Here is a 14,018-nt window from a genome sequence, read left to right as displayed (position 1 = left end):
TGGGTCGGACATGGTGGCAAAAACTTTTTAGCTTTTTCAATGATCCATTGCATGAAGCATTTTTTTTTAAAATCAATAAAAATAAATGTACATTGATATTTTCTGAGCTATAGGGGTCAATGGTGCTGAATGAAATTTTAGATTCAATTGATAAAATCATGACAATTGTGAAACTAGTTAAGGGTTCCAATATTATTATCAAAATCTATACCTATAAAATTGGATTTCTGCCTGTCTGTCGGTATGTTCCTTATAGAAACGAAAACTTCTAAACCGATCGGTGTGAAAATTTGCATGTAGGGGTTTTTGGGGCCGGGGAAGCCCAAGTAACCATAAGAATCCAAAACCGTATATTGGAAATAATTCTGCATCCCTGGTGCCGAACTTTTGTATATTAGCAATCTTAATGCTTATACAACGTATATTAACATTGTTGATGCATAGAAGCATTAACGTAAATCAGCATTAAAGAAAGCAATATATGCACATATAACGTAACAATATAATGCATTTAGTTGATTCCATTCAAACGAGCCGTAAGTGTTGGTAAACGGCTTGTACTTGACTTCTTATTTTGCTCTTCTACGGCCACTATTCGTGCCCTCTTTCATCTAACGGATGCCGTCTTTTTCTACCATATTGGTAATGCAGGACAAGTAGCTATGATATGAGAGGGAATATCACCAACATTTAAATACGACTAATTTCAACTCACTCAATCACGTCCGCTATGGTTTAGATAGCAAAGGTGCAAGGAAACGAATGAGGTTGCATGACTAACTCCCGATTCGAGCCCTGTCTAGGTGGTAACATTATTCAGCATTTCAAAAAATGATTTTGTTTATGCTGCTCCCCTTTAGATGCAGCAAAAAAAATCGCTTGCTTTTTTAGTTTTTTAAATCCCTACCGAATCTATTTTTATTTTCCATAACAAGCAAACGATATGCCGTCGATACTTTTTTGATACGTCGATAATGTAGACAAAATGACATTTCGATTAAGCCTCAAACAAACACTAATAATATTTATTGAATGCTTGTGGCGTAGCATTTAAATAAATAACCCGCTCAGGGTGGCCACTCAATTTCAAATTTCAAATTCCCGATTTTTCCCCGACTTTTTCCCGGTTTATGCATGATTTTCCCGACCGAAAAAATTTTTCAACTGGTCGGATTACTTTAAAATTGTTTGACCGTTTGAGAAACCGTTTTGAAGTCTTGATAAAGATAATTGTTCAATTTAAATAAATTAAGCTTAGATCGTTTAGAAATGGGGCAATGTATATTGGCGATAGCGGTGCTCTCAGTCGGATATGCAAGTTTTTGACTGCGTTATGTTGCTTGTAAACAGTTCTGCTTGATTTATATTTTTTGTAGTCTAAAACTAATGTGATTCCGAAATATTTATCATGCAAGAGGAGAAAATAAAAATGATTGACACAGTCAACCCCAAAATCCATCAGCGTCAACTCAGGTGCAGGCAAAACTGCTGGATTATCCCAAAGTTATAGAGGCGTGAATTATCCAAAACTTTTTAACAAAATATGTTAGAAAATTCTCACGACTGCCCGCAAAGTGCAAACCAAACGTGGGAGTGAAACCCTTGATCGTCAACTGCGGGTAAAGATCATTCGGATAGTTTTTTTTCGGAAAGTTAAGGTTAATCCCAATATCTCAGATTGATTTGGAGAAAAAACTGAAGATGGCTGCTACACTGTACGGCGAATTTGAAAGGCGACAGGTGGTACCGAGCAGGCCAGAATTCGGGCATGTAAGTTGTACGACTAGGTGCTAACGAAGCGCAATGGATCATGGAGGAGAAATTTATGCGAAAGTCGATTACAACCAATTATCGGGGGTCAAGTTTTTCAAAGCTCCTACTCGCGGGATGGTTCTTAACGGATGCAAGTTTGTTTTAGCGGATAAGTTCGTGAAAAAATGTATGATATGCATGCATTTTTGCATGAATATCAAATTTTGAGTTAAATTTCATGAAAAAATATTCATTAGCTTGTTCACATTATTTTTTCTATGTTGCCCGTTAGAAGGTTAATTACTGGCGTGTCAAGGTTCTATCCCACACTGGGGTGGGACACGTGCCACAAATAAAAGAGTTAGAGCAAACCCTCCCACAAGATTTACACGGGAAAAGCAAAGCAGCCTGTTTCATTCAAGTATGCAAGTATGCAAGCAATAAGAGATTTTAAACATTTTGGCATGTTTTATTCAGAAATATAAGTCCTTAATTGGTTTACATTATGAGTTCTGATAAGTGTCTGGTATTGGGAGACACAATTTTTAAGTAATGATTTTTATCGATTTCTCATTTCGCTTCTAAAATGGTTCATTAGTGATTCAAGTACGTGTATCCTTTTTTTTTGGAAAATAGTTTTCTATATTACTCTTCCAGTGAAAAAAACTGAAGTTATGCAGTGTTGCTTTTATATATTTCAAAATCCTTAAGTGTCCGGTTATGGGTGATTTGGCCCTAATAATGCCTCACAAGTCTCCATAAGATTTTGGAATATTTTGTTTTCCGCTCGGTGAACGACTAGTGAAGGTGCCATTTGCTAGTGTGGTGTTGATCTAACTCGTAAGTAAACGAAGTACGTATTGACCAGCCGAACTAACACACTTCGGTCAGTTGGACGCTGTTAATCGAACCAAGAGGATAGTGGAGCGGGGTTCGGGTTCAAATCACAATTCCGAAGAAGTGAGCCGAATGAACTGAGCTGAACTCAAACTGAAGTGGCGAGATGAAAAAAACCTGAAAGGCGCCCTGAAGATTTTGATTGAAAAAATGCAGCTATTGAAAAAAAACTTCTCGGGCGGGTATTTCCCGGTTTATTTGTGAAATTCCCGGCTTTTTCCCGGTTTTTTCCCGACTGTTAGTGATTCCCGACTTTTTCCCGGTTTTCCCGACTGAGTGGCCACCCTGCCCGCTATTTCGCCTTTTTAGCTTTATGTGAGTTCTACAGAAGTATATAAAGAAAACTAAGCTTTTAATCATAGTTCTGTATGCTTATACAATGTTGTCAAAGGACTAGTGTTTGTGCTTACTGGTTACTTGGGAGATTCTTATGATAGTTAGAGACCTCTCCCTCTCGAAAAGGAGGAGGCTCCCATACAAATGAAACACAAATTTCTGCATAACTAGAGAATCGAGCAATTGGAACCAAATTTGGCATGTGGGTGTTTATGGAGGCAAGAATTTTTTCTATGGTGAATTGAGACCCCTCTCCTCTTTAGAAAGGGAATTTTGACCCCTCTCCTCTTTAAGAAGCGGGGGCTTCCATACAAACGAAATACAAATTTCCTCATAACTTGACAACTGATCAAGCAAATGGAACCAAAATTGGCATGTTGGGATTTTGGAAGGCAGAATTTTTCCTACTTTACTGTGAGGAAAAATTCCAAATTTGTATATTAAACTACCCATGCTTACGCAAAACTTGTGACAAAGTTCATCCGAGATTCACGATTTATGTACAACACAGTTTAATTTGTGGCAATAAGAAGTTTGTCGGGTCAGCTAGTAAATTATAAAATGAATATTATCAGAAAACAATGACCAAAAAACCGGAAAAATGATACAGTACAAAATTCTTTTTCCTGAAACCTCCACAAAGAAAAACATTAGTGTTAGGTGTTAATCTATAAATATATCATGTAGAACAATATTTTTCCAAGATGACTAAAAAAACTTACATCAAATCCGGGCGAAAGTTATGGATAATTGCGCAAAAAGCAAGTCCGTTTCGCCAGGAGGTGCTCATGTTTGTTACACAAACATCCTTATAACCTTCGGTGACGCGTCGACACCATAGTTCTAAAGCTTTTGTACCACGGCGTTCTGACATACTAAGGAATCTGGAAAAAAGTAAACAAAAATATTATTAATATTACTTTAAGGTGAAATGAGTCGTCACTGGTTTTGTACATTTCAAAAGGAGTTTTTTTGTTTGAAACAAAAATTCTCTTCATGAAAATATATTCTCTGTGTTCAGATTGGCAAGAATAATGCAGTGAAAACATTTTCAAAGATAGAACCAGATGAAGCTCTAAAGGAAAAGTTGAAAGGAGGTGATTATTAGCATATATACTTAAATTATATCTATAACTAGCTGACCCGACAAACTTCGTATTGCCACAAATTAACCTGTGTTGTACATAAATCATGAATCTCGGATGATCTTTGTCACAATCTCGAGTTTTGCAAGCCCCCCAGTGGGCGGCACTTCCGACGGCGGGTCACCGGCAACACTCGCGACCGTCTCGTCCTGAATGATCTAGTGTTACTATAGATAGTTTTTGTGGGCTTGTATTGACTAATGTTTTATGGAAGAGTCTCGAATTTCTCGAGTTCGATTAGTTTTTGAGTTTCGCAAAAATTTCTGTTTTATTTGTATGAGAGTCCATATCCCCCTACCACAGGGGTGAGAGGTCTCTAACTATCGTAAAATAAATTCAAGACTCCAAAATCTCCCACATGCCAAATTTGGTTCCATTTGCTTGATTAGTTCTCAAGTTATAAGGAAATTTGAATTTCATTTGTATGGGAGCTCCCCTCTTAAAAGGGGAAGGGGTCGTAATTCAACATAGAAAAAATTTCTGCCATCTAAAACTCCCACATGCCAAATTTGGTTCCATTTGATTGATTGGTTCTCGAGATAAGAGGAAATTTGCATTTCATTTGTATGGAAGCCCACCCTCTTAAAGGGGAGATGGGCCATAACTCGCTTTCTAAAGAAGAGAGGGGTCTCAATTCACCATAGAAAAAAATCTTGCGTCCAAAACCACTTACATGTCAAATTTGGTTCCATTTGCTTGATTAGTTCTCGAGTTATGAGGAAATTTGAATTTCATTTGTATAGGAGCCCCCCTCCTAAAGTGGGTAGGGGTCCCAATTCATCATAGAAAAAAATTTTGTCTCCAAAAACACCCACGTGTCAAATTTGGTTCCATTTGCTTGATTAGTTCTCGAGTTATGAGGAAATTTGTATTTCGTTTGTATAGGAGGCCCCCCTCTTAAAGTGGGGAGGGGTTCTAATTCACCATAGAAAATATTCATGCCCTAGAAAACTTTCACATGCCAAATTTGGTTCCATTTGCTTGATTAATTCTCGAGTTATGAGGAAATTTGCATTTCATTTGTATAGGAGCCCCCCTTCCTAAAGTGGGGAGGGTTCCCAATTCATCATAGAAAAAAAATTTGTCTCCAAAAACACCCACGTGCCAAATTTTGTTCCATTGATTAGTTCTCGAGTTATGAGGAAATTTGTATTTCGTTTGTATAGGAGCCACCCCTCTTAGAGTGGGGAGGGGTCCTTATTCACCATAGAAAATATTCTTGCCCTCGAAAACTTTCACATGCCAAATTTTGTTCCATTTGCTTGATTAGTTCTTCAGTTATGAGGAAATTTGTATTTCATGTGTATAGGATCCCCCCCTCCTAAAACGAGGAGGGGTCCCAATTCATCATAGAAAAAATTTTTGTCTCCAAAAACACCCACATGCCAAATTTGGTTCCATTTGCTTAATTACTTCTCGAGTTATGACGAAAATTGTGTTTCTTTGGTACAGGAGCCCCCCCTCTTAAAGTTGGGAGGGGTCCTAATTTACTATAGAAAATATTCTTGCCCTCGAAAACCTTCACATGCCAAATTTGGTTCCATTTGCTTGATTAGTTCTCGAGTTATGAGGAAATTTGAATTTCATTTGTATAGGAGCCCCCCTCCTAAAGTGGGTAGGGGTCCCAATTCATCATAGAAAAAAATTTTGTCTCCAAAAACACCCACGTGTCAAATTTGGTTCCATTTGCTTGATTAGTTCTCGAGTTATGAGGAAATTTGTATTTCGTTTGTATAGGAGGCCCCCCTCTTAAAGTGGGGAGGGGTTCTAATTCACCATAGAAAATATTCATGCCCTAGAAAACTTTCACATGCCAAATTTGGTTCCATTTGCTTGATTAATTCTCGAGTTATGAGGAAATTTGCATTTCATTTGTATAGGAGCCCCCCTTCCTAAAGTGGGGAGGGTTCCCAATTCATCATAGAAAAAAAATTTGTCTCCAAAAACACCCACGTGCCAAATTTTGTTCCATTGATTAGTTCTCGAGTTATGAGGAAATTTGTATTTCGTTTGTATAGGAGCCACCCCTCTTAGAGTGGGGAGGGGTCCTTATTCACCATAGAAAATATTCTTGCCCTCGAAAACTTTCACATGCCAAATTTTGTTCCATTTGCTTGATTAGTTCTTCAGTTATGAGGAAATTTGTATTTCATGTGTATAGGATCCCCCCCTCCTAAAACGAGGAGGGGTCCCAATTCATCATAGAAAAAATTTTTGTCTCCAAAAACACCCACATGCCAAATTTGGTTCCATTTGCTTAATTACTTCTCGAGTTATGACGAAAATTGTGTTTCTTTGGTACAGGAGCCCCCCCTCTTAAAGTTGGGAGGGGTCCTAATTTACTATAGAAAATATTCTTGCCCTCGAAAACCTTCACATGCCAAATTTGGTTCTATTTGCTTGATTAGTTCTCGAGTTATGAGAAATTTGTATGGAAGCCCCCCCTTTAAAGAGGAGAGGAATTATAATTCCTCTTATAAAGAGGGGAGGGGTCTCAATTTACCATAGAATAAATTCTTGTCACCGAAAACACCCACATCCCAAATTTTGTTCTATTTGCTTGATTAGTTGTCGAGTTATGCAGAAATTTGTGTTTCATTTGTATGGGAGCCCCCCCCTCTTAGTGGGGGGAGGGGTTTCTAACCATCACTAAAACCTTTCCTGGCCCCAAAAAACCTCTACATGCATACTTTCATGCCGATTGGTTCAGTAGTTTTCGATTCTATAAGGAACATACGGATAGACAGACAGACAGAAATCCTTCTTTATAGGTATAGATTACTACATGTACGTTACATAGGGCTCGATAGAGAAACGACAGATTGGACACCGCTGCAACGTGTTGGTCCTAGTTGATAATCTTGTCTTTCTTCAGCATATTCAAACATGATGCTGACGATAAGATAATTATTATTAGACGGAATGTAAACAGATTACCCAGTGTTTGTAGAAATGATAAAGGTTGAAAATATGATTGATAAAACCAATGCCGCTAGCTTGAATTCATGCTAGTGTTATATTATTTTATCTGCTCGCGTTCAAGTTATTTTTATTTATTACTATCACAATTGTGTTGATGATGAGAATTTTTGTTCCTCTGGAAGTCAGAAAACGAATTCAGCTAAGATTTTAATATTAGGTAATATTTATTACGACCCAAGTAACCGCAAGCATCAACGCATTAACGCATATTGGCTGTAGCTCGGCATCGCTAATACCAGACAGCGGCATATCAGCATTTCGCATAGTTATAACACTTATATAAACATCGCTAATACGTTTAAGCATTACCGTAAATTAGTATCATTAAAAGCACTATTTGCGTATATAATGTTACAATATGTGGCTTACAAGCTTTTGGACAAATCTTTAAAACGGACCGTAAGTGTTAATAAAATGCTTATACCTGACTTCGTTTTTGCTTATTTACGGCCACTACTCATGCTCTGTTTCACCTAACAGCCGCTATCTCTTTTCATCCAACTGAGTTCTAAAAAGAAACTACGAACGATGGTTTAAGTACGACTAATTACAACCCCACTCATCTATAACAGCTGTGGTTGAGATATCAAAGGCGCCAGCAAATGAACGATGCAGGGATATACGCACCCAGGTTCGAGTCTCATGAAGGGTAACATTTGAAATGTAAAACAAAACAATTCATTCATCGTTAAATAATCGAGTAACGCATAGCTTGAGAAGCAGCTAGAATCTGTGGCTTTAAAAAATAAATTTGAAAATATATTTATTTTTGTCTTTTGACGCGCCGGCCGAATTGATGTTTTTATATTTTTTTTCGCAAACAAGCTAAAAATAACGATATGTTGATAATGCAGGCGAAACGATGTTTAATATATGCCTTAATGATGCTTCAGCAATTGCTATTATAATGCAGCTTTAATTTGACAATAGTGGCGCCCTTTTCCATTTTATTACTGCATTTATTGTACATGTAAGAAAATAATATTGCACCTGGCATCAATTTAACGAGTCCTACGCAAATTCTTTTTTTAATAATAATTATCCTGCACTTACTTTTTTATTAATATCATTTATTTTATTTGGCTCGTTTGCGGTAGCTTAGCGGAGCCGAAAGGCTTTTATAAAAATAGTACACGAGGAGCACTGCTTACATCTATGTTAGGAGGTAAGGGGGCTCCGTAGCCGCAAGGTTACCGAGTCTGCTTTGACAAGCGAGTGGTCGTGAGTTCGAATCTTAGTAGAATCAAGCCATTCGCTGTTAAGTGACTTTAGCATGGGTTTATTCTCAGGCCCCTCCATTTACCCTTCCTTCGCGCTGAATTCTATATTTACCCTCTGAGGCCTCTTGACAGTGCAAATGTCCCTCCTATAGTTAAGTGTACTGGTCACAGGTACGAATGAGTCCTCGCCAGGGACGGCTATAATATGGGATAGTGCTGACAGCGAGGAATAAGTGGGTAAAGTAGATCAAGCTTTGAAGGAAGGGTAAACCCCAATACACGCAAGCACGCATACAATTTAAAATAAGCATATCGCTCACTCAATAGCGATTATAGCAAAAAGAAATGCAGTGCAGGTCATACAGCAAACACCCGGGCGATATTACAATAGATCAACTATACTGGTCGCAGTAATGAGTCCACACATGAAAAAAAAAATGTTAGGAGGTATGATCGATACACCCGATTTACTGGGGTTAGTAGGTATTTACAGTTTTCTTAATATAGAGGGGGGCTAGGATCCTGTACTTACTAAATACATTGAAAATATGTTTGTTAAGCAAGGAGGGGTGCAGTGGGGAGGCAATAACGAAAAACTGATAGCTCAAATTGCTAAATTGCAAGCATGCGTGGTAAACGCAGAAAATAACCACGCTAATAATTTTCGCGTGGGACTCTAAATAGGTGGAAACTCCGCAATACATTATATGATATGTTTTGTAGCGCACTATAAAGCATTACAATTGAATTGATATAAAGCTTCGTGGTTACTTGGGGAGACTTACAAATAAGCCCAAAGTCAATGGTGGACTCAGAATAACCCAGAGCTCAATTGAAAATAATTGAAACAGAAAAAGCTTAAAAATTAGAAGGAATGTTTCTGGGATATTCCATTTACTGCAAGAATTTTCTATTTACTGCAAGGAAAGAAAAAAAAACTGATTTATTGAAAGACGTCGGACAATAACCCTTTCGTAAAAACTAGGTATGCCAGGTTCCTATATATCTATAACGTTATTGAAACAAGTAGCTTCACTGCCGTTTCGTGATGAAGAGATGAAACAACAAAACCATGAAAACATACTTATGTATGCTACTCGGCTCAATGTTCTAGTGGCAATGAATTGCTCGAACCTATGTGAAGAGTATTTTACTGCAAATGGTAAGATTATCATGCAGATAGATATTCTCATCCAACAGAGTCATGACCTGAAGAAAAACAATGAGGTACCGAGTGACGATCGACAAAGGGTTTCTGATTTAGGGTGCCCTTAAACTACTGCTTGTAGAGCAAAATGATATAATTTGATAAATGCAGTGGTAAAGTACGCAAAAATTGCGAAACATACATGTGACAAAGCTGAAGAAGGGACAGACAACCTTGTTTAACCCTCTCTGTTCCATGGTAGCACAGGTGATCCATGACTTTCTAAACTAAAATCAGCCCATAAAGTTTTCAAGGATATTTCGATCACAGAACATAGTAGAAACATTGGTGTATAAGATGTATAGTTTTGTTTTACAAATTGCTTATTAATAATTATGTTTGATGACCAAAAACTGTAAACCACCCAAATACCCTTGCGACAGAGAGGGTTAAGCTGTTTGCCAATCATAGATAATTACACCAGATGCTGTATGCCACTTCACTAGTGCTCAAGAAGGTCATACGCTGCTGTTCAAAGTTTATATAGTGGCCTTCGGTATATATAGAAAGGTTTGTGCAAATAGTAAAACAATATTAATCAATGTTGATCGTTAATAATGCTCAAGAATTTCTGCTCAAGATATCGTCCACATGCCTCAAACGTTTATATAACAAAAATAGAACTTATTGATATGTGAACTAATTGAAAAAGCTACAACAAAAAATCGGTTAATTAGTTAAAAACAGGTTTGCGTTATTAACCTCAGCGAATATTGGGTTGTTGAAAAATAGTGTTAAAACTCTCTCACCATTGAATTCTACTGAACCTAACAATGTTTTATAGCAATGTTTTTACCACATATATAACCTTTATTGTGAATTTTTGAACTAAAAGTGCGGTAAAAAAGTCTTATGTTAGGTAGTAAAGTATACAATGCAATTGAAATGGTCTACGTGTCATTGACGACGAATAAATAAATAAATAAATGAATTAAAAATCTATCCACAGAGGCAACAACTCAGGACAGTTCCAACGGCGTAAAAAAAGCACATTTCGCTTTTGGAAACTGAATTGAACAGTCATTATGCTATCGTGACGGTGGCTTACTGTCCAGTATAGTAAATTCACTTTCTAATTTTTAACTTAACGGTGTACGGCTCAATAGGAACGTTATGTTGACTAGAAGTCCTCCAAAGTAACGTCAATACGTAAAAGCATCCACCTTTGGGATTGGAATAAACGAGCAACGACAATAATTTAATTTAATTATTAAATGTTCCGAGCCAGACGAACATTTCGGTATCGACTTTTCAAAAAGGGCGTAACTGCAAAACGTAGACAGACCGAGTGAGAGTTAATTTCTGTAAATTCTTAGAAAAATAAAGTCTCACTCGGTTTGTTTACATTTTGCAGTTGAGCAGTTTTGAAAAGTTGGATAGCCGATTTACTTACTGTTGCTATCAACGGGATGGCAAGGTTGTCATCTCCCATATATTTGGTGCGTAACCGACATTACTGGCACTGGCACCCGAAAAATGGCCTGTTCACCCTAAAGCAATGTTAAATCGGGTAACAAAACTTGTTACTGGCAGTACCAAATGATGACAGTTTAAGATTATTTATGCAGTTTAGTACAATTTGCTAAATATTCTTGCGGTTTCGTAATATATTATACATCATATAATGTTTTTCTGTAGAATGAGTGAAAATACGACAACAGTTTATCCAGTTTTGGTGAAACCGGAATGATTGATGTTCGTTACGCTGGAATCCTAGCGTGCCACCCCGTTGGTTGCTATTTGTCTGTATGTTGAATGAAAACTATTGAATTGGTGTTGAAATCAACTTAAGCGTATGTTATCATATCTCGACTAGAATGCTTTAATTTCATTTCAAGGGTCTAATGTTCAACGACTAACATTAATTATTGATTCACGAATTGATTTATTGATTAGTAAGGTGAAAGGTTTATTGTTACCCATGAATATTTTTTCGTATGAACCAATAACTGCCTTGTAGTATAACAAACAAGACACAAACGATATTGGCTGTAACGTTGTATATGGTACATCTCAGCCACAGTCATATATAAACTATAAAACCGCTATCTGCGATAACAGTGGACATTAAACTAATCTCAAAATTTAATCAACGACATCAATTACATATGGAAGAGAAGCGGGTTACACTTGAAAAAAAAAAAAAATTGAAAAGAAAAATGTAACTCTATAAAGTACTAGATTTTCATGACAAAAATTGTCAATTACTAGCAAAATCCAAGCTATTGATTTCAACCATTTCAATTTCAGGTTCTGTCCAAATTTTATGCCGCTGTACTCTACTGACCGTCGTCATTGTTTGCAATATTTACTTTCCAAATGAGGATATTTTTCAATGTGCTTCATCCTTGACAGTCATTGAATGCCGCTGAAGGTCAGCCTTATTGTCTGCGTACGAATGAATGGCAGCGTGCGTGCTGAGCCCATCTCTCGATTCTGCCTGATTCATCATATTCCACTATTGTATAAAGTTTTCGAACTCACGTTCTGCCTTCATACCTTTGGTCTCAAACAATTCATGCGCCTATAAATGGTTATGCTGTTGTCTCCATGCGATTAGTGTGAGGTAAAATTTTGTTACTGCGGTTGTGAATATATTCTATTAGATATCTTTGAGGGGAATTTTTATTGTCTGATCGGGATTAGACTGAACGATCGCAATATTTTATCGATACTTTTCCTCTGGTAGATTTACGGATCTATGAACTAGAACTATGAATTACTTTTCCTTATCGGAATCACTAACATTTCCGGAAATTTTCTCATGGCACTGTTAATCTCTATCAGACTTAACATGCTCTTGTGCTGTTTTGAATACCTTTCAAATTTAGGGGACTATAGGGCTCTAATATCGTTGGTAACAAATAGAGCGCTCTAAATGCAAAAGATTAAAACTATACTTTCTTCAGCAATATTGTAAATAATAATTAACTCTACATTTTAGTAAAAATGCGAAAATTATTAGTTATTTTATTTATTTATTTATTATAATTACATTTGAACATAAGACTTTAGTCTTTTGTGTTCTCGTTACCAAATCTTAGCAGGAAGAAGCATGTTATAAAAACAGGAAACTAAGAACAAAGAACATAGATCAAGCATTTACACCAAATTGTTAAAATACTCTACACACCCCCTCTTAAATCCTATATTTGACATTTTATTTTGCAAATCATTGGGAATCGAATTCCATAATATAATACCTCTAACAAATATGGAGTTCCGGTAGTATGAAGTAGTACAACGCCTAATTTTAAATTTTTTGCCTCTTTGCGTTCTTAGAGCAATAAACTTTTGTTGTAGATATGGTGGAGTTTTTTTATAAATAATGTTGTGTAGAAGTATAGTAGTACGATATTTGATAAAATTCAAAAATGAACAACCGACTAGTGCAGATTGATAATGTGATACACTTGAGAAACGGCTCAAATTGAAAATATATCTGATACAGCAATTTAACGCAACTTTCATACGGTTCAAAGATTGAGCTTTAGCCTGCATGAAAACAAAGTCACTGAAAACCAAGTGCGGATAAATCAGGCTTTTAAGTAATATCAACTTTGTTGCTGAATTCAGAAAATCGGCTTTAAAACGCTGTATTCTTAGTGAGGCGTATACTTTTCCACACTGTTTTAAAATAAACGTGTCCCATTCAAAATCATCTTGAATCGTTACTCCTAAACTTATCACACTTTTCTTGTATTCGATACGATTTCCATTAATGAAAATTTGAGGTTTTTCATGACTACGTCTCGAACGTGTGATAAAAATTTGCTGGCGCGTTTTGCGTTCTGCTGGCGTTTAAAACTAGTGAGTTTTCATCAGCTTACGTTGCAATGTCAGCTAGATTTTTATATTTATTTTGGAACGATGATTCTACAATTGATGAAGGGACGGTAAGGGAAAGTAATGAAGAAGGATTTTTTTTTTTTTTTCGGGAATGAAGGGGAAGGGTGGAAAGGAAGGGGGGGGGTAATAGATAGCTATGGTTAACAAGTTGTCGCTGTGACTCCTATCTTTTGTCCAATGCTGGAAGGTGCATGGGTCGAACCAAGCTGTAATCAGAGATTATAACCGGATTTGAACCCACAACACCTGCCAGGGCGTGTCGCTCACTGGTACCCGTGTACCTTTGAACCACAGAGGCGTTGGACAAAAGAAGTCTGCACAACCCCCCTTATTAACCATAGCGCGACATGGGTTGTTCTATTTTTAGACACACAATGTGCCTCTTCCTACACCTACTGTAGAAACCACCGACCGAGAAGTTTTAGTCTAACGTCTTTTTACTTTCAGGACGACGACACTATGCAGGCCCTTACGACTTGCAAGGTACTGCGTGTGACGCTGTTCGTCCGAAAGCGTGTTAGTCCGCGTTTCTCAGCGCGGTTATTCGGAGAAAGGCTCCGTTCCTATGAAAATTGACCAAACTCGTGACTTTAGTCATGACCTTGAAATGCGGTCAGGCATATATAAATA

General features: G+C 37.1%; 1 protein-coding gene across 5 annotated transcripts in view; it reads right to left on the bottom strand.

Annotated features, from left to right (window-relative positions):
• LOC128742071 (MICAL-like protein 1) overlaps nucleotides 1-14,018 on the bottom strand; it is a 52,867-nt gene that overhangs the window by 20,520 nt on the left and 18,329 nt on the right. For all 5 annotated transcript variants that reach the window (XM_053838271.1, XM_053838274.1, XM_053838276.1 and 2 more), the window contains one exon: nucleotides 3,708-3,869. In XM_053838271.1, coding sequence (XP_053694246.1) covers nucleotides 3,708-3,859 — 152 coding nt within the window. In that variant the 5' untranslated portion in view covers nucleotides 3,860-3,869. The remainder of the gene's footprint in view (nucleotides 1-3,707; nucleotides 3,870-14,018) is intronic.

Source organism: Sabethes cyaneus, chromosome 3, assembly GCF_943734655.1.
Source record: "Sabethes cyaneus chromosome 3, idSabCyanKW18_F2, whole genome shotgun sequence".
NCBI lineage: Eukaryota > Metazoa > Arthropoda > Insecta > Diptera > Culicidae > Sabethes > Sabethes cyaneus.
Note: the sequence above shows the minus strand (reverse complement) of the source record. Positions and strands in the feature narration are given on the sequence as shown.